Source organism: Scophthalmus maximus, chromosome 22, assembly GCF_022379125.1.
Source record: "Scophthalmus maximus strain ysfricsl-2021 chromosome 22, ASM2237912v1, whole genome shotgun sequence".
NCBI classification, from domain to species: domain Eukaryota; kingdom Metazoa; phylum Chordata; class Actinopteri; order Pleuronectiformes; family Scophthalmidae; genus Scophthalmus; species Scophthalmus maximus.
Window position 1 is genome coordinate 3,917,506 of NC_061536.1, and position 22,065 is coordinate 3,939,570.

The window sequence follows — 22,065 nt, forward strand, 5'->3', positions numbered from 1 at the left end:
ACGTCGCCTCTTTATGTGAATGGACGTGTGTGTGATGGGAAATACTACATGCACGATACAATTTTGCAGCCTATTCACTAAGCGAGGGGCCGGCGCTCCGTTGCCATTGGCCTGTGCCGCGTGACGTCAGAGCGGAGGCGGGGCGTGTCGGTTTGATTGGCATCGTGTTCCCTGGTAGTCTGCTGCGGGACCAGGACAGACAGCCGAGGGGGGGTCTGAATGTCCAACCGGGACGGTCTGTGGACTACCGCGAACTCGCACGCACAATTCCCAGGTAAGTCACGGCTCGTGGTCAACGTCTGCGAGGCGGAGACGTTGACATCCACTCGCCCGCTGGCACTGGGACGGGAGACAAAGACACTTAGTCGTGTTGGAGGTGCAGTAGAGTTTGACAGAGAGAGAGGGAAGGGGGAGGTTTGCCCCCCTACGGAGGCTGCTCCGCTGTGAGAGCAGAGGCGTTATTCAGACAGGAATCAGTTCGCGTTGGGAGCCCATCGTGGAGCCGGACGCGTTGTCCCCCCCCCTTTTCTTTTACTGCTAATCACGAGGAAGGATCCGACGGGCGGGTTTCGTAGTCGTTAAGTGTGCGCACGCCACAATGGATCGGATGGGTAACAAAAAAAATGGCCGCACGTGTGGCCGAATCGGTGTGAATGCACAGTCGTCCGTCCGCTAAGCCGAAGCGGCGCGAGCGTTTGGCACGGACGTGGCGCGCGGTCCAAGCGCGCGGAGGGCGACCGCGGCGTAGACCCACGACGTGGGGAACGAGACGCGCTGCGGGGTCGCGGCGTCCCGAAACGAGAGAGACTCTGCAACATCCCCCCGGCGGCGAAGGGTGGTGGGCTCGAGGAAGGACGCAGAGAGCGCGCGTTTACCGAAACAGCAATTCAGATCAGATACCGCCACGCGTGCGCCGGGTAGAGCAGTTTCTCTCAGTCTGTTGCCGGGGGGAAACTTCCACGACACGTGCCGACCAAGCGCTGTTCGTGTTGCGCTGACGCCGAGTGAAAACGGAGCAGGCTTGGCACAGGCTGGCAGACCGGAGGCGCAGCCAGACGGTGCTATTGATTTTTGTTTATTTTCTGTCCTCCGCTGAGATGTATGAGTGCACCGACTGATAATGGTGCTCTCACGCGATGGCAGGAGCTCTTTACGCGAGCACTTAGTGGAAACACAAACCCACCACACGCAGCCTGTCACAACAGACTCCCGACTCCAGGGCGAATCTCGGGACTTCCTCTCGCGCAGAGGAGCGCAGGGTCACTTCACTTGGCAAAGCCTTGTAAGCTGTTGAGCCTCCCGCACATGATGGGGGAAGCCCATGCACATACGCAATATCCTTGGGGATCCTTCCTGGGAGGGGCCATACAGGCCACCAGACTCCCGAGAAGGGGGGGGGGGGGGGGGTTACATGGCTCTAGTTGCATCTCGAGTTTATGGGTCTTTCTCTCTTCCTTTCAATCTTGTAACAAGCCCTAATCAGATTTGCTGAATCGAATCAGAGGAACAAAAGGAGGAAGGGAAGGAGACAGACAGGGACCGCTCGGTGCCACATGGAGTCAATGTGCACATCCAGGGCAGGGCCATCCAGTAACTCGATTGAGTCAGGACCCAGGATGACCTTTATTGTTACGCTCTAAGCCACAAAGTTGAGACTTCTTGGCCTTTCATGTGCATACCCCTTTCCTGCTCGTGGGGCGGAGGAGAAACACGCCTTTCAAAACAACACGCACGCTTGATGTCAGATGATGAGAGTTGTCTGTGAGTCACTCAGAGACTGAATCCAGCACTCAGAAGCTTCTACTTCTCCATTATTAACACACAGCTTTGGGAGAGACAGTACAGGGAAAAGGAGCAGGGGTGGAGCAAGAGAGAGACAGAGAAAGACACACACACACACACATACACACACACACACACACACACACACACACACACACACACACACACACACACACACACACACACACACACACACACACACAGAGGGAGAGAGTAACTCATAACTTCCAGCAACACATAATCTACACACCTACAATCAAAACCTCCCCACTGTTAACACGTCGAGGCCTGTGATGGCTGTCGTCGAGCCCCATAACAGTCATCATAAGCTGATTACATCTCTTGCGAGAGAATAAACAACTAAATTACAGAGCAGACCTTTTTTCAGAATCTCTACCAGGCAAGTGAAGGCAAACAGACGTCTGGCCATTTTTTTTGTTGCTGCAGCCTATATGTAGTGCTGATTTGCCAAATTTCATCCATCACTAAGGCCTTAAAGGGGTACACCACTGCAGATAAACAATAAAATGATCTAGGTAGCTCAAGACGGGAGTGCGTTTGTGTAGAAAAAGGGGATCCTTTTGTCTCTTGTCGCCTGATTCAAGAACGAAACATCTGTGATGCTCGATTCATTTTCCACTCCACAAAAAAAACAAAAAAACAACAAGTGATGATAACCGGTATGTGACCTAACCAGCACATTTCCTGCTGAAAACTCGTGCGCAATAAGATCACATGAGGGCATGATGTAAGCACAACGGATCAAAGTCCCGGTCACTTTCACCGGAGCAGCTCTGGCTAGTGGGATGACACAACAAACCCCTAGCTGCTACCTCTGAAAGGAGATGCAGGCATTTGTAATATTATAAAAAAAAAAATACGACGAGATAAATGGAGAAAGTAGAACGCACTCAGTGAGCCTCATTTATTTTTTCTAATATCTCCCTCACGCTCTCTGCATGCATCACACGTTTTTAACATCGCACAACATCAGTCTTTTTTACTTTGCAGTCTTTTAAGTGTTGTTGGATCAGCCCCCACATGGTGATGTGATGTCTTTGGTGGTGCAACAAATGATGTCTGTGGGTATATGGTGGCAATTTGGATCGCAGGTGAAGAGCAGAGGTAAGCAGGCGGCTGGGTAATTGCTGCACGCTGCGGGGACAATTTTTCGACTTTCTATCGACAGCAGCCGGAGTAATAATAACATTGCAATAGCTGGTTAAAAATGCAGGGATTTTTTTGTACAAATGATGGATATTATGCATATATTGATCTGCGAATGTGGCCATCATGGGGGGTCGCTCTGTAATCCTCTTACTGAGCGGTTGTAACACAGGGAGTGACCTACATAGGGTTTGTGTGGAGGCAGAGGGTGAAGGCTGACAGGCAGGACAGGATGGGTTTGGTTAAGGAGGGGGACATCCATACATCCATACTTGGATGTCCACGTGTATGTGCACTCTGCAACCATGAATATCTGGTTCCCTGCAGTGTTCGCTGCCACACCGGTGTCACACAGAGGGGCCGCTGCGGCGCGCTGCTCAGGGAAGTTCACTAATTGCCCTTCACTGCCCCCGGGGGGTCAACCGATGAGGTGACGCCTGGTCCCCCCCGGGGCAGGAGCAAGGCCCACTGGCCTCCTTTTGTGATTCTCAAGTCAGTGAGAGGAACTGAGAGTGACGGCTGCTCTCAGAGGGCAGCGAGTACGTGTGCTTCGAGCGGGGAGGATAGAGGAGGAGAGAACATATGGACGTGATTTCAACGGTTCCTCCAAGATTAATGTCTCACGAGCTTGACTGTGTACGTGTGTTTCATGACCCCGAGGGTATTTTACTCATCCCTCCATCGGAGACTATAAACTCTCTATATCCTACTCCTCAATGAGTCACTGGAGCGGCAGTAGAGTGAGTTGTCATGCGAGCAGGACGAGAACTGGAAGAATCAAAACCACACAGCCTGCTGATGTTGGTCACACACACACACACGCACACACACACACACACACACACAAAAGAGTGTTTACGTGTGTGAGAGAGCAATGATGTTTTGTACAAAAACAAAACCCCTTAATCCCCCCTTCTTTGAGCTGTCCATCATCTGAGTGCTTGGCTACTGGGGGGCATCTTTGTTGGCCCGTGCGTGCGTGCGTTCAGACCAGCCAATGGCAGCTGAGATCGCATATATGACCACTTCCTGGGATTTTCCTCTCCGTCGCAGGAGGAGGAAACAGGAGCGGACAGTGTTGGAGTTAACAGGACATGGGGCGGGGGGGGACCCTCAGTCGACATCGACTGCTCAGTCTTATGCTCATTTTGAGACAGATTGAGTTGCGTGCAAATAATTTCATGTGCAAGCTCCCCTATTGTAAGTAAAGCAAATTGTCATTGAGATTAAGATATTTTCCCTCTTTTCTCTCTCAAGACTCTCTCATCTCCTCCCTCCCCTCCGTTCATCCCAAGGCTTGAGAAGATCTTCCCGCAGTTCCCACTGTCTAAACTTTGAGGATTCTTTTCTTTTCTTCTTCATGACCCCTTTTTCTATCCCCTATTATCTTGCTCTAAATCTCTTCCTATGAAATTCTTCCTCTAATTCTGCATCCTTTCTAAAAAAAAAAAAAGACCATTCCCGTCTTTTCCCCTGATCAGTTTATGCTCCTCCCTCCTCTTTTGGACCTTTAATTGGCTCGGCTCCTGCTCCGTGGTGCGGATGACTTGGTGAGGAATTGCCCTGGTGGCTTCGCCACCATTAACATTCTTCCCATGGATATCCTTCACTTCCAATGAGCGTGCCGAGTCTGATTGTAATCTGTGTTGCGTAATGAGTCGACCCCTCGCACTCTCTCGCCCTTTCTCTTCTTGTCAAGCTGTAAAGGACCAATTAGCTCGAACATGATGGGTGAAAAGTCCCCAGTACAGCAAAAAAAAAGGAGAGCAAGCTTGTAAATGTTTTAGCACTTGGAAACTACTCTGACAGTGCATATTGGTACGACCCAGACGAGAGACGAGGCTAAGGTCAAAGGTGGACGGTGTGGTGGCCGGGGTGGCTCAGTGGATAGAGCAGGCACACGTATACTTTGAGGTTCATGCCTCATCGCAGAGGTTCGAATCCGACCTGTGACGATTTCCTGCATGTCTTCCCCCCTTTCTCGCCTAGCTGTCCTGTTGGAAGAAAAAGGTGGACAGTGTGAGCTCCAACAAAGAAAGCCACCAGGGCATTCAACAGACGCTCTTGCACACCCGGTTGAGCAGGTAGAGCGAGTGACTTATTGGATGTTCGTTCCAAACTCCACATTTTTTCCTTCCCTGCGCTCGGAGCGAGAGAAATGGAGAAGTACGGGGAAAGTGAAAGAGGGTGAACCAAATGAAGCGTGTAAGAGTGATAATGTATCGTCCTGTGGGGCGAGTGCAGGCATCGGTTGTTTGTAATCACACCATTTCATTGTTTTGCTTTTTGCTGCCTTGCATTTTCAATCGGCCCATTTCACAATAGCTATTCGGAGCAGCACAAGCGGGTTTATCACTGGCAGACCTTGCAGTTCTATTACACAGATGACGTTGTAAACAACGCAGGGGATGCGCTGTCCTCAGTTGAGAATAGAAACCAGAAAAAAAAAAGAATAAAGGAAATGGCTTCTGAAGCAAGGGTGCATACATTTCTGTTGTCCTATAAAAACATTTTTTTCCCAGAATTACTGGCACCTCGGGTGTTATACAAATTTAAAGGTATTTTTCCGTACAAACAATACAGGAATGACTGTGTCTGACTGCTTTCTGCAATGTTTTCCGCATCTGCCAACATCCATAACTGCACAAATAAATCCCCAATAAAACCAATACTCACCAACACTGGCAACTCCTGACATGATAAACTTAGTGATGGCGTATATGCATGAGTGAACGTGAGCGATCTCTCTGGGAATCAATGCACGGTGCTTTGTCGTTACTTTCAGATCATAGTGGACATTTACTACGTTGATGGCGATGATGCACCCTTGAATGGACGAGTGAAATGAATCGCCCCGGACGGCTGTGTTCATCACTCTGAAAGGAAAAGAGTCTCTGAGCTAAAAAAAAAAAGGGCTCGTATCTTGCAAGACGTACCTTAGATACATGAAACCGCTAATCCACGGGGGGGGACAAGTGCTCGAGCAAGTGTGTGTGGAATGATGAAGACCTTCACTCATCTCTCTCCCTCTCTTCCTCTCTCCAGGTCTTCACAGTTGACTGATGAGTTGCCAGTAGGACTTGGGTTGGGCTACACCGACTGGTACAGGTAAACACAAATTTCTTCTTCTTCCTGCGTACAGACACACACAGGAGTCGTGTAGGAAAATGTCACGTGCATGTTCTGGCATGGTTAAAAAACTTTAAAAACAAAGAGAATTTACCAGCTGGTTTTCCTGCTGTTCATGTAAATTATTTTTGGCACCCAAAGGGCCATGCTCATTTTAATCTAAACAAGAGGAAGTGATTAACTGCCTATGAATCCCACCTGACTGCCTGGCCCGATACTGCAGTGCAGGAAACAAGTCTGTGGTATCATATTTGGCAGACTTTGACTATGTTGAATCCCCACATGCTGATGATATATGTACAGAATATTCGCTCTATAGTGTTGTCGCTCTTACGGGCGTGTCTTGCCTTTTTACCCAGTGCAATTTACAAAATGAAATTGGCTTGTTGCTGAATAATAAACCAATTATTTATATTGAACCACGATGCCATTTAACTCATTATAGACTTGGAGCTCAGTGTTTTCCTAAAAATCAGCGTTGACTTCCCATGATGCTTTGTTATGGCCTAAGTGCTTTGTTTTCTTCACACACAGCTGCTCCTCCTCAGTCTGTGTCAAATCGGCTTGCATCATCTAGATGAACAATTAAATTGGCAATTTTGAGGGGTGTGTGTGTGTGTGTGTGTGTGTGTGTGTGTGTTTTTTTATTGTATGTATGTGTTGCTAAAGGCCATTTCATCCATCGCCAAATCGGCACCCATACTCTGTAGCAATGTTGGAGTGCCAGATATGATGTGCGAGGGAGCAAGAGAGATTCTATAATCCCGTGATTCCGTGGCCAGATTAAAACCCTACGTCCCAGGTTGGGGGAGGGGTTGGCTGGTCATGTTGGGGGGAGGTAGTGGGTTGGCGTGGTGGATTAAACCCTGCAGATCGGCTCCTTGCACAGCTGTAGTGCTGTGGGAGGGGCTTGGTGGGTGATGGAGGGGAGGCGCCAAACGATGCGAGGACAAAAAAGAAATGTTTTTGTCTGGCTTCCCGCAGTTGGGTTGTGTTTATGTTATGTCATATCGTACCTAGAACTCTGGTATTTTGGGGTTCGCCGGCTTTACAGCCGACCCAACGAACAACTGGTCTGCCAATGAACAGTCATCCATCTACTGACTTTTTATCTACTGTTACCAGCAGGTCTAAATTCAAATTTATGAAGTGAAATATCCTAACATTTACAATTAGATTTTTAATGTGCCCAATATTATATTTTGGTTTATGATCAAATACTTGATCAGCATCCCCAGCAGCTCCAGCTGTACCATAAAAAGAAAATCACCAAACCAATACGATGAACATGCTTTTAGCTGTTAAACATTCATCATGATAGACTCCTGATGTCAAATGTTCATATATATTCTCTTATGTATAGTGATGATTCCTTTCTATCATTTCATGTCATAAAATAACGCACTAAGGAAAATTAATTCCAAGAGGGAACAAGGTTCCCTCCTTGAAAGTGCCCTGCCCCCAGTGGTTTGCTCAGGAGTGCAGCCCCCGACATGTTCACAATCCTGTCAGCGCCTCAAGTTCACTGACATAGCGAGAAGTTGGCGGTAGGGGCACATTCATTTGAGGAGGGACAGAGATGAAAGAAAAAAGGAGAGAGAGAGAAAAGAAAGAGTTCCCATTAGGCTGACGCACGCTGCTCCGAGGAGGTGGTGGACCGCTGAGGGAATATGCACAGACACAATCCGCACACACTGAGTTTCTGCACGTCGCTGCGGCGGGGTGTCCGGACCCTGAACAGTGTGAATGAGAGAAAGATGCAGGGAAAGAAGGGCCAGGCCCCCTTCAGTAAGACTTACGTAAGATTACTTACATAATGGCACATTCAACTTGCGTGTGTGTGTGTGTGTGTGTGTGTGTGTGTGTGTGTGTGTGTCTCAACTTTGGGTGAGGTCAGGGGAAACACAAGGAGGGGCACTGGAACAACAGCAGGAGAGGATTGTGGGATTATGTGTGTGCGTTATCAATGGGGGCGGGGGGGCGGGTGGGTTGGTCATGGTTAGGAAGGGAAGGTATTAAAGCCGGAGTGGACGCTGGGGACTGACGTGCATTGAACACATGTCCACATCTGTGTATGCGATCCAGATCTTTCTCTCCGTCTTTCTCTGAACTCATCTTCACATCAGCCCCTTTTTCCCCTCTTCTTAAATTTCTCCCCCTCGTCTCTCCCCCCCCCCCCCCAACACCCCCCCTCCTCATCGCTTAAAATCCCCTGATCTTAATCCCACTCTATTGCCGTCTCTTTTTGTCTCTCTCCTTCTCCGTCCTCGAACCCTCCTTCTCTCTCTCTCTCTCTCCTTCTCCTCTCAGCTTTTTCTTTCTGTTTTTTTTTGGGGGGGGAGGGGGGGGAGTTTAGAGAATCAACAGTGCCAAGCAGGAGGATTGGAGGACAGAAGACGTAGTTGCAAAACTACCGGTGGTTTACTAGTGGTTGTCCGTAGCATACTTGTGGCAGTAGCAGCAGCGAGAAGGAGGGCTTGGCGATGGTCACAGCTATGGAGGACGCCTGTCCCAATGGGGTGCAGGAGGAGCAGGAGGAGGAGGTGACGCCCCCGAGACAGCCTGGCGCGGAGGGGACCCCGGCCGAGCGGTCCACCCAGGAAACAGATACGTCTGGAGGTGAGGAAAGGAGGAGGCGACCGGTCACTTATTCAGATGCAGAGATACAGTTGTCTTTTTGTATTGAAATGACAGAGTTAGGGATTGATGAAAGGGTTTTATGAAATATTTTCTAATCAGAAGACAGTGTCGCTTAGTTTCTACAGAGTGGTGCGCCTGTCCGATTTTTCAGCTATCTGTAAATGTAGATGACCTGACGGTCCATTGGGGGCAGTGGCTCTACACCCGTATCGTCGGGCGTGCCCCTTGCGCCCATGTCAGATGAACTTGTACCACTTCATCAACACCACCTGTCACGTTCCAAATGTGTTCATAGATTTTTAAACTTGTTGTTTAACGTTATAAGTACTGAATGGGGTATTCAAACTGTCAATACTTTATTACTGGTTTTGTCATTTTCGCATTTAAAACGCTACAACTTTTGCATGGCAAAAGCTTTAAACCAATTATGACTTAATTAACACATTTGGCCATTTAACTAACTCCTATTTACTGGTTATCTGTTAATTTGGTTATCAATTTTAAATATATCCATTGCATTAAGTTAATATTAATATTTAGTAATATTTCAACTCGCATCCTTGAGCTAAAGGTTTAAGCACTATCAAGACTATCTAACCAACCAAAGAGTCTAATCATTTAGCCAAAATGTTTCACTAGCACAGTTGTTTATCAATAATGTTTAAAAGTCTTTACTATTTCAAATGTTGAACTATTGCTTTTAGCTAACTATTCTGAACTGTTTAACTCCTCATCCTACTTTTGATTAACTATATTCAAACTGTTTATTCTTTTCTTTTAGCTAACCATTTGAACTTTTTATTGATTAGCCTACTCTTAGCTAACTATTTGAACTGTCTTTGCATTACTGTTGGTTAACTAGTTCAGTAGTTTATCCATTTAGTTTACTCTTTGCTGCTTCGAAAGTTTATTACTTTTAGCTAACTATTTGAACTATTTTTACTTTGGGCTAACTATTCGAACTGTTTATTCTTTACTATTAGCTCTCTTTGAACTGGCATTACTTTATAGCTAACTAGGTCAGTAGCTTATCCATGTAGTTTAAAGTATTTTTTCTTTTTCAATAGTTTATTACTTTTAGCCAACTATTTGAACAGTTTCCTAATTATCACTTTTTGGCAAGCTGTTCAGACTTCTCTGGTCCTTTCCTGAAAACATTCTCAATCGTACCACGTATGGGAAGTGATTCCAGCTCCACTCAATATATGGATTTAAAAAAAAAAGAAGAAAAAGTTATACACTGAAAAATATACTACACTTGTTATAATGTGATGTTGCTTTTGTGCCAGTCGCATGCTCAATCTCTTTGAGCTGAAAAATAATAATTCATCATACAGTACGGGGGTTGCAAGGTCTTTCCTCGTGGGACTCCTAGAGAAAGAGAGTTAGGAATTCTCAAGTAAGGCGTCTCTGCATTGGCATGCACACCACACAGCTCTGGTAGGTGTGCACAGCGGCGGTGGTTCGATGGTGAGAGAACACCGGAAGGAAGAGGGAGCCACGGAGGGAGAAATTAAGAGCAGGTATAAGCAGGATGATTCATCGTGTAGGTGAACGAACCAGCTGGAACAGCTACACTCTCTAGTTCTGTAATCTCTTGGCCTTTACAACTTCTTCAGGCCGAGCTTTAGCGAGAGGCTGGAAGGTGTTTTTTATTGCCATGCCACATTTCATAGGACTATAGAGACTTGTGGGAATGAGTAGTGTACACACAAGTATACACGTGGCGGGGGTGGGGGCTGGGATGAGTAAACATTCCTGCGGTTGAGGACGCGATGACACAATGAGCTGACCAAGTTTGTCAACCTGGGTGGTAGTTTGACGTTGAATGCACATGATAAATTTGCTCAAAGTCGTTTTGTTTTAAATGTGACAATTTGTAGAAGGGTGTGAGTGACTGAGCAAGTGAGTGAGCTGGTGAGCTCGTTCATGGTCGCGTGGAGGCCTTTACAATGACCGTCCTGCCCTGAAACATTGTGTGTGTGGTCCGTCTACAGAAACTAAATAACCTGTGCGATCATATTTTGTGTATGTACGAAAAGGGGATCGTGCTTCTGTGTTGGCGAGAGATAAATATAGTGGTGCCGTCTGGATTTACAGGTCTAATAGGCTGCAGTGCAGTTTTTAACCCCCCCCCCATTTGTTCTTCTTTAAGAGGATCATAAATATTTAAGGTTTGTTTTTGCATGGAGCCTGCTGTTTATGGAGTCTGCCTGTGCTCTGTGGTGATCAAGCCGCAGTGAGGGCTCCACTCCGCCGCGAGATCGATTGTATTTTTTACAATCGCTTCCTCTTTAATCATACAGCTGTGTGAGGAATGAATGGTTAGGATCTGGAAAAGAGACACATGGTCAGAGACACGTGGGAGTTGTAGCTGATGTGGCGGTTTTTGTGCTGCAAACCAGAAAAAAATTTGAATTAAACAAGTGATTCTATCTAAAATGCATCAATTATGAATGAGAATATTACCCAACCCTCGCAAAAGAAGCACATTTAAAAAAATAAAATAAAATGTTCACATGCCCTGAAAACATCCATTCCGATATGCACACTCAAACACCACGACTGCAGTATTTCATAATTGGTATATTGTATTGCAGTTTTAGTAAGAGCAACTTCTTCTTTTTTTAAATAGGAGCCCAAAGTCTTCGAGTATGACTTGACCTTAGGACACAGACCATGAGTCAGGGTTACGGAGTAATAACAGGCTATAGGGGACCAGAAACAAAGAAACCATGAGTGTGAATCAACTGCATACAAGTGCTGAGTGGACATAAGTTTACTACCATCATAAGTGTATAATGACACACACACACACACACACACACACACACACACACACACACACACACACACACACACACATGTTCCCAGGGCTTTAAGTGTCTTAAATGAGCTTACATTGGCTTTGAGACCCTGGCATTAGGGCGTTAGCCGGCCGATACCTCCAGTCCTCACCTCTCGCTCTCTCTGTCTGTGAGCACAGGACTCTACGGAGTCCATTCGTCAGGAAACCTTTTAACCGGTTAAATCTGGGTAACCTGGAAGTTGTAACGCTTTAAAGTGTTTTTTTTACACTACATTATGTGTCTAAATGATTGATAAACTGTTTCTGAACAGGCCGGAGGGAGCTTTAATTTGATAGCTTTGGGCAACCGGCTGTGTGAATTGTGTTTGAGGCCCTGCGTGAGGAGAGTGAATGGATCGCAATCACGGCAGATCAAGGTGTCACCTTCACCTCAATGAAATTGTCACCTTCACCTCATTCATGCAATACCTGAGTAACAAGGCTGGTACCGACTGAAAGAGCTGTTAGATATCATCACCCATTTTATTCAAATCAAATCAGTCTGACCTTTTTTTTGGGGGGGGGGAGATTACAATCCTACAAGGTTTTTTACTACTTTATCTTTTACTGCTAAGTATTTGGACCATTGATATTCCTTCATATCAGATGTCCCCCATTTATATATGCAGAATCACACCTAAAAGGCATGTCAATAAGGAACAATCATGGGGCAATTCCAGAAAATGTGGAAGTGATTTGCTTCATTTAATCCCACATAGTCTCCAACATCTGCCACCATCCTGATGTTGTTTTTGCAAGTATTTAAAAAAATAAATCTGACAATATTCTTCCAACACAATTCTCGTCCTGTATAAACTAGTCAAATTCAGTTCTCTCCAGCCCTCCTCTGAAATATTGATATTTCCCTCCCTTCTCCCACTTCCCCTTTATAGTGTATTCTCAGACATTCTGTTTTATTACATGTCATGGATTTGGACGTGGACAAGAATATTTTTTTAATGACCTTGGTCTCTCAGGTTTCTAAAATGAAAATGGTGCATACTCGAAATCTGTCATTTGCTGGAGTTTGGAGAAATTCTGTACCATGAGCGCGTTAAAGTGAGAATTTAAATGAATCATCTAAGCCGACATAATTGGACTGTGTCCCACCAGGTTTTCAATAATATATCATTCCAAGAAATATCATCTTATTTGTGATTCAGTATCTGCTGTCCTCACTGCTATTGGTTCCCCACCCTGCCATTTCACTTACAATCTCTTTCCTCTTGCCGAGTGGCCCTTTTGCATAGTAGTATTCTTGTAAGTAGGGAAGGCCTATGCCAACGTATTCCTTTATTAATTGTAAAGTTTTAGACCTGATCTGGGAGTTTCCCCTTGCCTCAAGTATCTGTATATCAACAGGTCTCGTTCTATAAACTGTTTGGTCTGAAAAAGTGGCAGCACGTTCATTTGAGTCTTTCAGCTCTCTCGCGATTCTATCTCTAGCTGACTGCAGTATTAAAATAACAAACAACTGTTGCGTGTGTGTTTATGCTTTGTACGCCTTTCACGCCTGGCTAACTCTTCTTATCTCTCCCTGTCTGTTTTTTTTTCCGTCTGTGCCTGTGTCTTCACCTCTCGACCCATCCTTCCAGCCATGCAGCAGGTGTTGGATCATGTGGGTGAGCTGCCCACCTCCACGGGCGCCAAGGACATCGACCTGCTCTTCCTGCGCGGCATCATGGAAAGTCCAACTGTAAGTTCCCTGGCTGAGGTAGCACACACACACACACACAGACACACACACACACACACACACACACACACACACACACACACACACACACACATAGTGATGGGCAGCAGCACCATGACCTCTGCCCTCTCCCTGCCCCCAGCAGTGCTTAGCCTGCTGTGACTGAGGGCCTTTGATTTACTTACACAAATGTATACATACTGTCAGTGACAAAATCATTATTTTTTTTACTGGTAGTGCATGTATTCCGTCTGCACACAACCACACATCTCCACTGCGGTTTGAAATCTGGGTTCAGTTAGAGGACAGCTGTAGTTCCTGTTGTCATTTTCCAGCATTCAGCTGCTCCCCGCCGGGATACAACTTTGTAGGAGTGACAGATGACTAAACCTTAAACAAATACTCCTTTGTTTTAGTTTTTTAACGGTGTGAGATATTTCAGACTTTGCCTCGCACACGAGGCAAAAATGAATCCCACTGTAAAACAGCTCTGTACTTCACATAGAATCCAATATGATGTCGGCAGTCCGACCCACACAACAAAAGTGAGTGTGAGCTTCCTGCCCCCCCCTCCCGCAGGCTCACGAGCAGCTGGAGGAAGTGAAGCTGGAGGCGGTGCAGGACAACAACGTGGAGCTGGTGACAGAGATCCTGGGCGACATCAACAACCTCCAGGTCAAAGACGACAGCGCGGCCGAGCTGTCCAAGATCCTGCAGGAGCCACACTTCCAGGTGAGGCGACGGACACCCAGAGCTCATACACACACACACACACACACACACACATGGTACAATGCGCTGCGTGTCTTTGTTCTGTAGTGATAAGGTTAATGAGACAGGGTGTCTGGACATGATTGTAATACTAACTGAGCTGGGGAAGTGATACACAGGCGATCGGTGACACTATTTTAGCACAATTTATTGCCACGTCTTTGCATTAGTACCACAATATTATGTGGTATATTATGATTTTGCTGCTCTCTGTTGACAGGAACTCTTAAATATATTTTCTGAGCAAAATTAGCTTCTGTTATTAACTGTGTCATGTTTGTCGGGGACCAGTTCTGATGCTTTTCTTTCACTCCTTTGTCGAATGCTAAACTCGGGCTACAGTTGCAATGTTTTGACTGTAGATACAGTAGCCCAGAGCTGATGTTTTTGGATCCCGTCCTCATGCATCAGGAGGACACTAACCTCTATCCCGGGACCGGCCAGGGGCTTTTCACAGGCTAGACCAATGGGAGTTAGACTTCTGAGCCCAACAAGTCCTCTGCACCAATCAGAGCCCTCTGTGCCGTAAGCTGGAGGATAAGACCCTGTTGACCTACAGAGAGAGAGAGAGAGAGAGAGAGAGAGATAATAAAGGAAACAGATATTACATCACATGTTGAATGTGTAACTTTATAGACTTGTTTGTTTTTGATTGCTGGTAAGATATTTTAAAAGTGGTCACGATAGCATATATAAGAAACGGGTGTAGATAAAAAGCCATTGCAGGGATACTCAGCGAACTGAGAATTGATTTAATGTACTTAGGTGGATAATCCATATTTGGGATTTGAGACATTAGACGATTAGTCGTTGTTTTTTGCCACAACTTTTAATGTGATGTTGAGAGGGCACATGGACAACTGGACAAAAGCTTCATGCTCCACTGTCGGCTCTGCAGAAACTGCACAGAGCTTCATCTGTCTGTAACTGTCCCGCTTCATGGTTCTACCATCTGTCGACAAATTCTACCTCATACAGCTATATCTTTTTTTTAAAACTTGTGCAACATTGACTGACAGGTTTGTTGACAATGGTAAGAAGTGGAACATAGAGTTTCAGTAGCACATAAATAGAGTAATGTCAATAACTCAGAAATATATTGCAGATATACACAAACACTTCCTGAAATTAGTAACCATAAGCTGCTGGTCATACCAGACCAAGTGAGAGCATAACAAAAAATCTCTGTATTGAACGGAAACACAAGCTCATGGATTCAAATTTTCATTAGGGTGTACATTGTTTTGTGCTTTTTTTTCTCTCCAAAACTTACATAAGCATCATTTCCCTCTCTCAGTCTCTTTTGGAGGCACATGACATAGTGGCCTCAAAATGCTACGAAGTCCCGCCCCCAGCGGAGATGGCCAATGACGCAGCAGTGAACAGCGCTCTGATGCAGGCCGATGCCGTGCGAATGATTGGCATCCGAAAGAAGGCCGGAGAGCCGCTGGTGAGCACAAACAAACACTATGAAATTATCTGAGAGTGTGTGCGTGTGCGTGTGTGTGTGCGTGTGTGCTTGTGTGCGTGTGTGCGTGTGTGTGTGTGTGTGTGTGTGTGAGAGAGAGAGAGAGAGAGAGAGAGAGGGGTGGTTGAGCACATAACCAAGTGACAGGGACTGTGATTCAAGGTGAATAAAACAGGGTGTCAGGATTTCAGAGGGCTAAACATCCTCCTCCTCCTCGCTCTTCCTCCTCCCCCCAGGGCGTGACATTTCGTGTGGAGAAAGACGACCTGGTCATCGCTCGAATCCTGCACGGCGGCATGATCGACAGGCAGGGCCTGCTGCACGTGGGCGATATCATAAAGGAAGTGAACGGGAAGGATGTCGGCAACAATCCCACCGAGCTGCAGGAGATGCTCAAAGACTGCAGCGGAGGGATCACGCTGAAAATTCTCCCCAGCTACCGGGACGCACCGGCTCCTCCCCAGGTACACTCTCAAACACACACACACACACACACACACACACACACACACACACACACACACACACTCACACAGACAAATGAGATGATGATGATACAAACACAAGCATGTACACTTATGTAATGAATGGCAGATGTTGGGCAGTGGTACAGGGCTGGTGATCTGTCCTACGCCCCTCCCACAATCCGCTGTGAAGGAATGTGAACCCTTGGAGCCCTATTATTAACACTCCACATGCTATCTGGGTCACACTAGCCATTTCTGTCTCTTGCTCGAACACACACACACACACACACACACACGCACGCACAGGCTTCCTGTAATCTCATGCTCCCTCACATGGAAAGCATAGTTATTGATATGATATTCACAGTTATTTCGCCTCCTCCGTGCACCACAGTTGTCCATCCTCCAAGAAGAAGAAGACATAAACTCAGAAATGTTTGTTTGGCTCAGATTGGATGAACAGCAGTTAGAGTAAATGAGACGAACAATATACTTTACTGGCTCGTTTTATTGCTTCCTCTGGCTGCTTGTTTAATCTAATACACCGGCCACAGCATTTTACCCTTCCTGGCGAAAGCCTCCGCTCTTGGCGCAGCCTGACCAGCTGTGTGTCGGGTACAATGTGGGACGAAAGGGGTGTGAATGAGCCGCCGTCGCTGCTCACTGCTGAGCTAATATATTTTTTAGTTTTGAGTCCATGTGTTTCGTCTTTAGTGCAGCAAATTTCCCTCTGACCACCTCCCCCCTCAAACAGGTAGGAGTCAAAACTGTGCGTGTGTTCATCGCAGGTGTACGTGAGGCCATACTTTGACTACAACCCGGCCAGTGACAACCTGATCCCTTGTCGCGAGGCGGGCATGGCCTTCGCGAAGGGCGACATCCTTCAGATTGTCAACAGAGAGGATCCCAACTGGTGGCAGGTAGGCTCTCCTCTCGTCCACTTGATTTTTCCCTTTCTCTGACCGTCGCCCGCAGAGCACGGGCGCCAAAAAAAGATTTTCGAGACTTAACACTAAACTGATCTGTAATCTGCTCCAGGCGTGTCAGGTGGTGGGCGGGGCTACGGGACTGATACCCAGTCAGTTCCTCGAGGAGAAGAGGAAAGCTTTCGTCCCTCGGGACTTCGATGGGACAGGTAGGTCACTGCGAACGTCTCTCTGTCGCGGTGGCCCTGAAGTGCAAATCACAATGGCAAAATCAAATACACAACAAACGGCAAACAAGAAAACACGACCACAAATAAGAAAGCAGTGTTTTTAGATTTTGTCATTTCGTTGTGTTTTCTCTTTTGCCGATCTATATTAAAATTTTGGCGTTGTGTTTTCCCTCGTGATTTGCACTTCAGGGCAACCGTACTCTTTGGTATTCTGTATAGACACTGTATATTATGCTTTGGTTAGAGCTAAAACTCAAGTTTCCAGTGTGTCTCTTTAGCAGTGCCGATGTTGAAAAGATGGATTGGCCTTGTGTCTGTCAATTGGTTTGCTGCCTGACCACTTTCACCTCTCCATCGCCTTCACCCCTGACAACTGATTTATGATTGTGAAAAAACGCCAGGGTAGCGGATGGTTGGATGACTCGGAAAATGTTCCACACCTGCCCCCTTTTGGCCAAATACCATAACTGCAACAAACAAAAAAGCCCACAAGTGCATTAAAATGTTCTCTCTTGTTCTGAAGGCATGCTCTGTGGCACTATCGCTGGAAAGAAGAAGAAGAAGATGATGTACCTGACAGCCAAGAATGCAGGTCAGAAAACCCTTAACGCTGTTAGCTCACATCTTCTCTATTTTTTTTCTTTGATTGGCCCACAATGTTGTGTGTGTGCGTGTCTTTAAAACAGAGTTTGACAGACACGAGCTGCAGATCTACGAGGAAGTGGCAAAAGTGCCAGCATTCCAGAGGAAGACGCTGGTTCTGATTGGTGCACAGGGCGTGGGTCGACGCAGCCTGAAGAACCGCCTGATGGTCCTACAGCCAACGCGTTTCGGCACAACTATACCATGTACGTTCCTGCTTGGTTTTTGCCTGTATTTCTAGATTCTTTCTTCTTTTTTTGATGTTGAAACAAATGTCCAATCAAACATTTCACCTGAATTCCTTCTGTCAGACACTTCGCGACGAGCCCGCGACGACGAGCTGGACGGCAACTCGTACCACTTCACCAGCAGGACGGAGATGGAGGTGGACGTGAAGGCCGGCCGGTTCCTGGAGCACGGCGAGTACGACGGCAATCTGTACGGCACCAAGATCGATTCCATCCACGAGGTGGTGGACACAGGACGCACCTGCATCCTGGACGTCAACCCGCAGGTAAGAGACGGTTTGAGGAGAGGAGATGTTTAAAGGTTCAAAATGTTTCCTGAGAGTTTGGCAACGTTGTCTTTGGATAATAAGAAGGGAGGACATTTAAATTAAAGCGACGGGAGAGGTTGAGTTCAACGGTTGCCTCCCGTTTCTCTGTGCAGGCTCTGAAGGTGCTGAAGACGGCAGAGTTCATGCCTTATGTGGTGTTCATTGCTGCGCCAGATTTCGACACACTCAAGGCCATGCACAAAGCCGTGGTGGACGCAGGCATCACGACGAAGCAGCTCACGGTGGGTTGACATCCACGCCCTTTTCTTCGTGCACCTCACACACACACACAGCAGGCGATGATTTGCATCACGACACACTGAGACACCTTCTGGGGACGGGTTTTGCAAATTAGCATCTGCCATAAATACTGTGATACTTGCATCTGACAGCTGTTTTCAGTAGGTCTTTATATACGGAAAGCCGTCCCTATCAAATAAACCATAAATAAATAGATAAATGAGCTTCTGATTATATTATTATACAATACACACACGCTTATCCATACTACCTACGGAATATCACATTCTTTACATAGTCCATTATAAGTAAAAAAGACCAGTGATCAAAGTTTTATCTAAGTAAACCAAGCAGAAGTTGTAGTAAAATTTACAAAAGTATCAAAAGGAAAAGGAAAAGTTTTACTTGTCCCTTTTTAGAATATTACTACATTTTATATTATATACTGTATATCATATCTATTTATTTATATGTAGTGATATTAAAAGTATAATATTTTCCTTAGTAATAGTGTAGTAAAAGAATGAGCAACGTTTTTTAAACATATTTATAATGTTTTCATATTAACGTGTTTATATATATGTGCTAGTGTATATGTATAGATATTTTATCTTTTATTTTGTACGACTTTAATATTTCAGATTTAAATAGTAAATTCTGTCAATGAGGACTTGGAAAGTAAGAATTTCCTTGTATGGAACAACACGTCTTTATGTGCATATGACAATCAGAGACTCTTGAAGCAGCTGTTTTTTCCTCCTGCAGCTGCAAAATGCCTGTAAAAAATTTTTTGGGGGGATTCAACGCCTCCTTTATTCCTTTGTGCGGCGATGCCGGCCTGTTCGGGGAATCTCTCGTGTAAATCGATTTGTATTATACGTTTCCAAAACTCACCTGTCCCTTTGTGCGTCGGCAGGATGTGGACCTGAGGAAGACGGTGGATGAGAGCGCCCGCATCCAGAGGGCTTACAGCCACTACTTCGACCTGACCATCGCCAACGACAACCTGGATAAGGCCTTTGAGACGTTACAGGCCGCTGTGGACAAACTGTGCAGTGAACCCCAGTGGGTCCCGGTGAACTGGGTGTACTGAGGACCAGCAGCAGCCACTCTGAGCGGGTCACACTGACCCACCAGCATGTGTGTGTGTGTGTGTGTGTGTTTCTAACCACAAAGGCCAAAGAGGAGGAGAAGAGTCCTGGAAAATAACAGTAATAATTATTTAAAAAAAAGAATGAAAAACAACTCCTCCTAATGCTCTTTTTCCTCTTAGGCCCGCACGGCTTGCAACTTTTTTTCTACTCGAAAACTCAAAGGGAAAAAGTGCTTATTTATTTTATAACTTTTTATGAAAGATCTTTCTATTTCGATGTGGAATTCCGGTGAGAATTAAACAAACAAACAAAAAAAATCTGGTCACGTCTACGGGCCATATTTTTGCATTAATTTATTGTTGTAGTAGTTACACGTCTTATTTTGTAGTCGTTTCTCTTGATTTTTTAAGTGTTTTTTTTTTTGTTTTTTTTGTCGGCCTCCCTTCACGGACACCCTGGATTTATGATCACCAACCAAGCCACCACGATGGAGATGAGGAAGAGAGGCGATGAGTAGTCGGTGTCATACGTCGTTGCCACGTTTGAGCGCCCTGTGTAGCTGTGTTTTGGTTTTCACCTCCTCACAAATGAATCCTTTGGTGTTTTCTATGTCGCTGGCCCTGAATCCTTAGTCGTCGACAGGATAAACTGTGCAAAGAGAAACGAAGAGGTTGAATGGCCCATTTGGGCAAAAGTCTGCAGGGGTAAAAGAAAAACTACTTCATCATTTAGTTTCTCAAAGATTAAACATCGTCTGTGTCTGGTAATTTTTGTCTAGTTTTGTTTTTCTTACAGTAGTTTTTCATCCGTGTGGTGATTTATACAGTGTAGTGTTTTTGTCACTCATGATTTATTTTATTTTATTCGTCCTCCTGTTATCAGTCTCTGTCTGGAGTGTGATCATCATAGTGTTACTGAGCGTCATCTTTGCCGTCTACATGAAGCAGTTTGTTAATGTTTGTATGTACGTGAGTGAGGCTCCAATCCTCGCCCTCCTTATGGACCTTATCTTCAGTGTTGCAGTATGCCAAAGCTCCAATCGTTACTCCAAATAAGGTTTGAAATTCACCATTGCTAAATCGGATTGGTAGTTCAACTACAGGCTGTATCATGAATTCAAACAAAATGTGAGTTTGGATGGTAAACTCATCCGGCAAAGCTAAAGGGTAAAACTCTAGTTCCACTGTATGTCTCATAATGCTCTGTAAATCTTTGTCAAAACAAATCAAATATAAAAATTAAAAAACTACGAAAAACATAGGTCACTAGTTTCCATGAGAAATTAATTTGCTCTGAAAAAAAAAAAACGACCTCATGTGAATATTCTTTGTGATATTTGTGGCATTTCAGCATCCTGAGATCAACCGGGGCCACAGGTTTGAAGAAAAACAGCCCTGCTGCCTGTTGAAGTGTTTCACGTGGTACCTCGTGTCTACAGATTTGCTTTTACATTTTTTATCAGCAAGATTATGATGAATAAAGTTTATTAAACCTCACAAGACCTTTTCTCCTTTTTAAAGTTACCACCTCCGCCAAAGCAAGTTATATCTGGCCTTTGTCTGCGTCCACCAGCGGGATTACAACTTCTGAACCAGTTCCCATGAAATCTTTTGTGGCGGTTCGGGGCAATGACCCCAGACATTTTGGAGCAGATCCAGATGCACAGAGGGATCCAGGATATATATTATTCCCTTTCTTTACGTGGCAAGATTCATCTCCAAGCGCCCTTCTAGTGTATTATGTTAGTGTATACCTCACAAGATTAACTACTGGCAAATGTTGAACTGACTGCCGGGTATCAGACCTCAGGCACCGACCAAAATGCATCTCCAGCACCAGATCGGCCAATGCTCGGTTTGTTCTCTCCTATTTTGAGATTTCTCCCGAACAAATAATTGACGAGCGGTCCAGACCTGTCGTAGGAGTCACATGAATTAGTCTGCTCTTTTACTCTCTGCTGCCGTTTTCAGGGATGAACACTTTGTGACATGGGGCAGGATGTGTACCTTATATGGTATTATTCAGGCGGTGATTATGCTAATGTGTGAACCCCGTGCACGTTTGCTCAGATACATGTTTACGCAGATCATTTCAGGTCAAGTGTTTGATGAATCCGACGTGGCGTGTTCATACGAACTCGAGGTGCAAACAAATGTAGGAGGAAGAAGAGTTTGGGATGAGAACACTGTAAGGCAGAATTTTTACTTCAAAGTCTGTTTAAAATCAAAATAGAAAAAAAAGGCATAGGACGACAAACTTTTTTAAAACAATTTATTAATTAATGCAACTTACAGTCAAGCCAAAGAGTGAACTACATTAAGTGATACGTATTCACATTATGTCCTCTAACAGGGTTTACAGCATATCTTGTGTTCTGTAAGCGTAATTGTTAACAAAAGAAAAAAATAA

The 22,065-nt window shown here is 45.5% G+C and overlaps 1 protein-coding gene across 2 annotated transcripts; it reads left to right on the forward strand.

Moving 5' to 3' along the window:
• The first annotated feature begins 138 nt into the window (after positions 1-138).
• On the forward strand, positions 139-21,152 carry pals2b (protein associated with LIN7 2, MAGUK p55 family member b). Of its 2 annotated transcripts, XM_035619933.2 has the most exons (14): positions 139-274; positions 5,995-6,057; positions 8,520-8,697; positions 13,162-13,262; positions 13,842-13,994; positions 15,331-15,483; positions 15,738-15,965; positions 16,757-16,888; positions 17,007-17,103; positions 17,648-17,716; positions 17,811-17,972; positions 18,078-18,280; positions 18,436-18,564; positions 19,479-21,152. In XM_035619933.2, the coding sequence occupies exons 3-14, from the start codon at positions 8,562-8,564 to the stop codon at positions 19,653-19,655; spliced, it is 1,740 nt and encodes a 579-aa protein (XP_035475826.1). In that variant the 5' UTR covers positions 139-274; positions 5,995-6,057; positions 8,520-8,561; the 3' UTR covers positions 19,656-21,152. The 2 variants fall into 2 exon arrangements, with proteins under 2 accessions (XP_035475826.1, XP_035475827.1); XM_035619934.2 differs by lacking the exon at positions 8,520-8,697.
• The last annotated feature ends 913 nt before the right edge of the window (positions 21,153-22,065 follow it).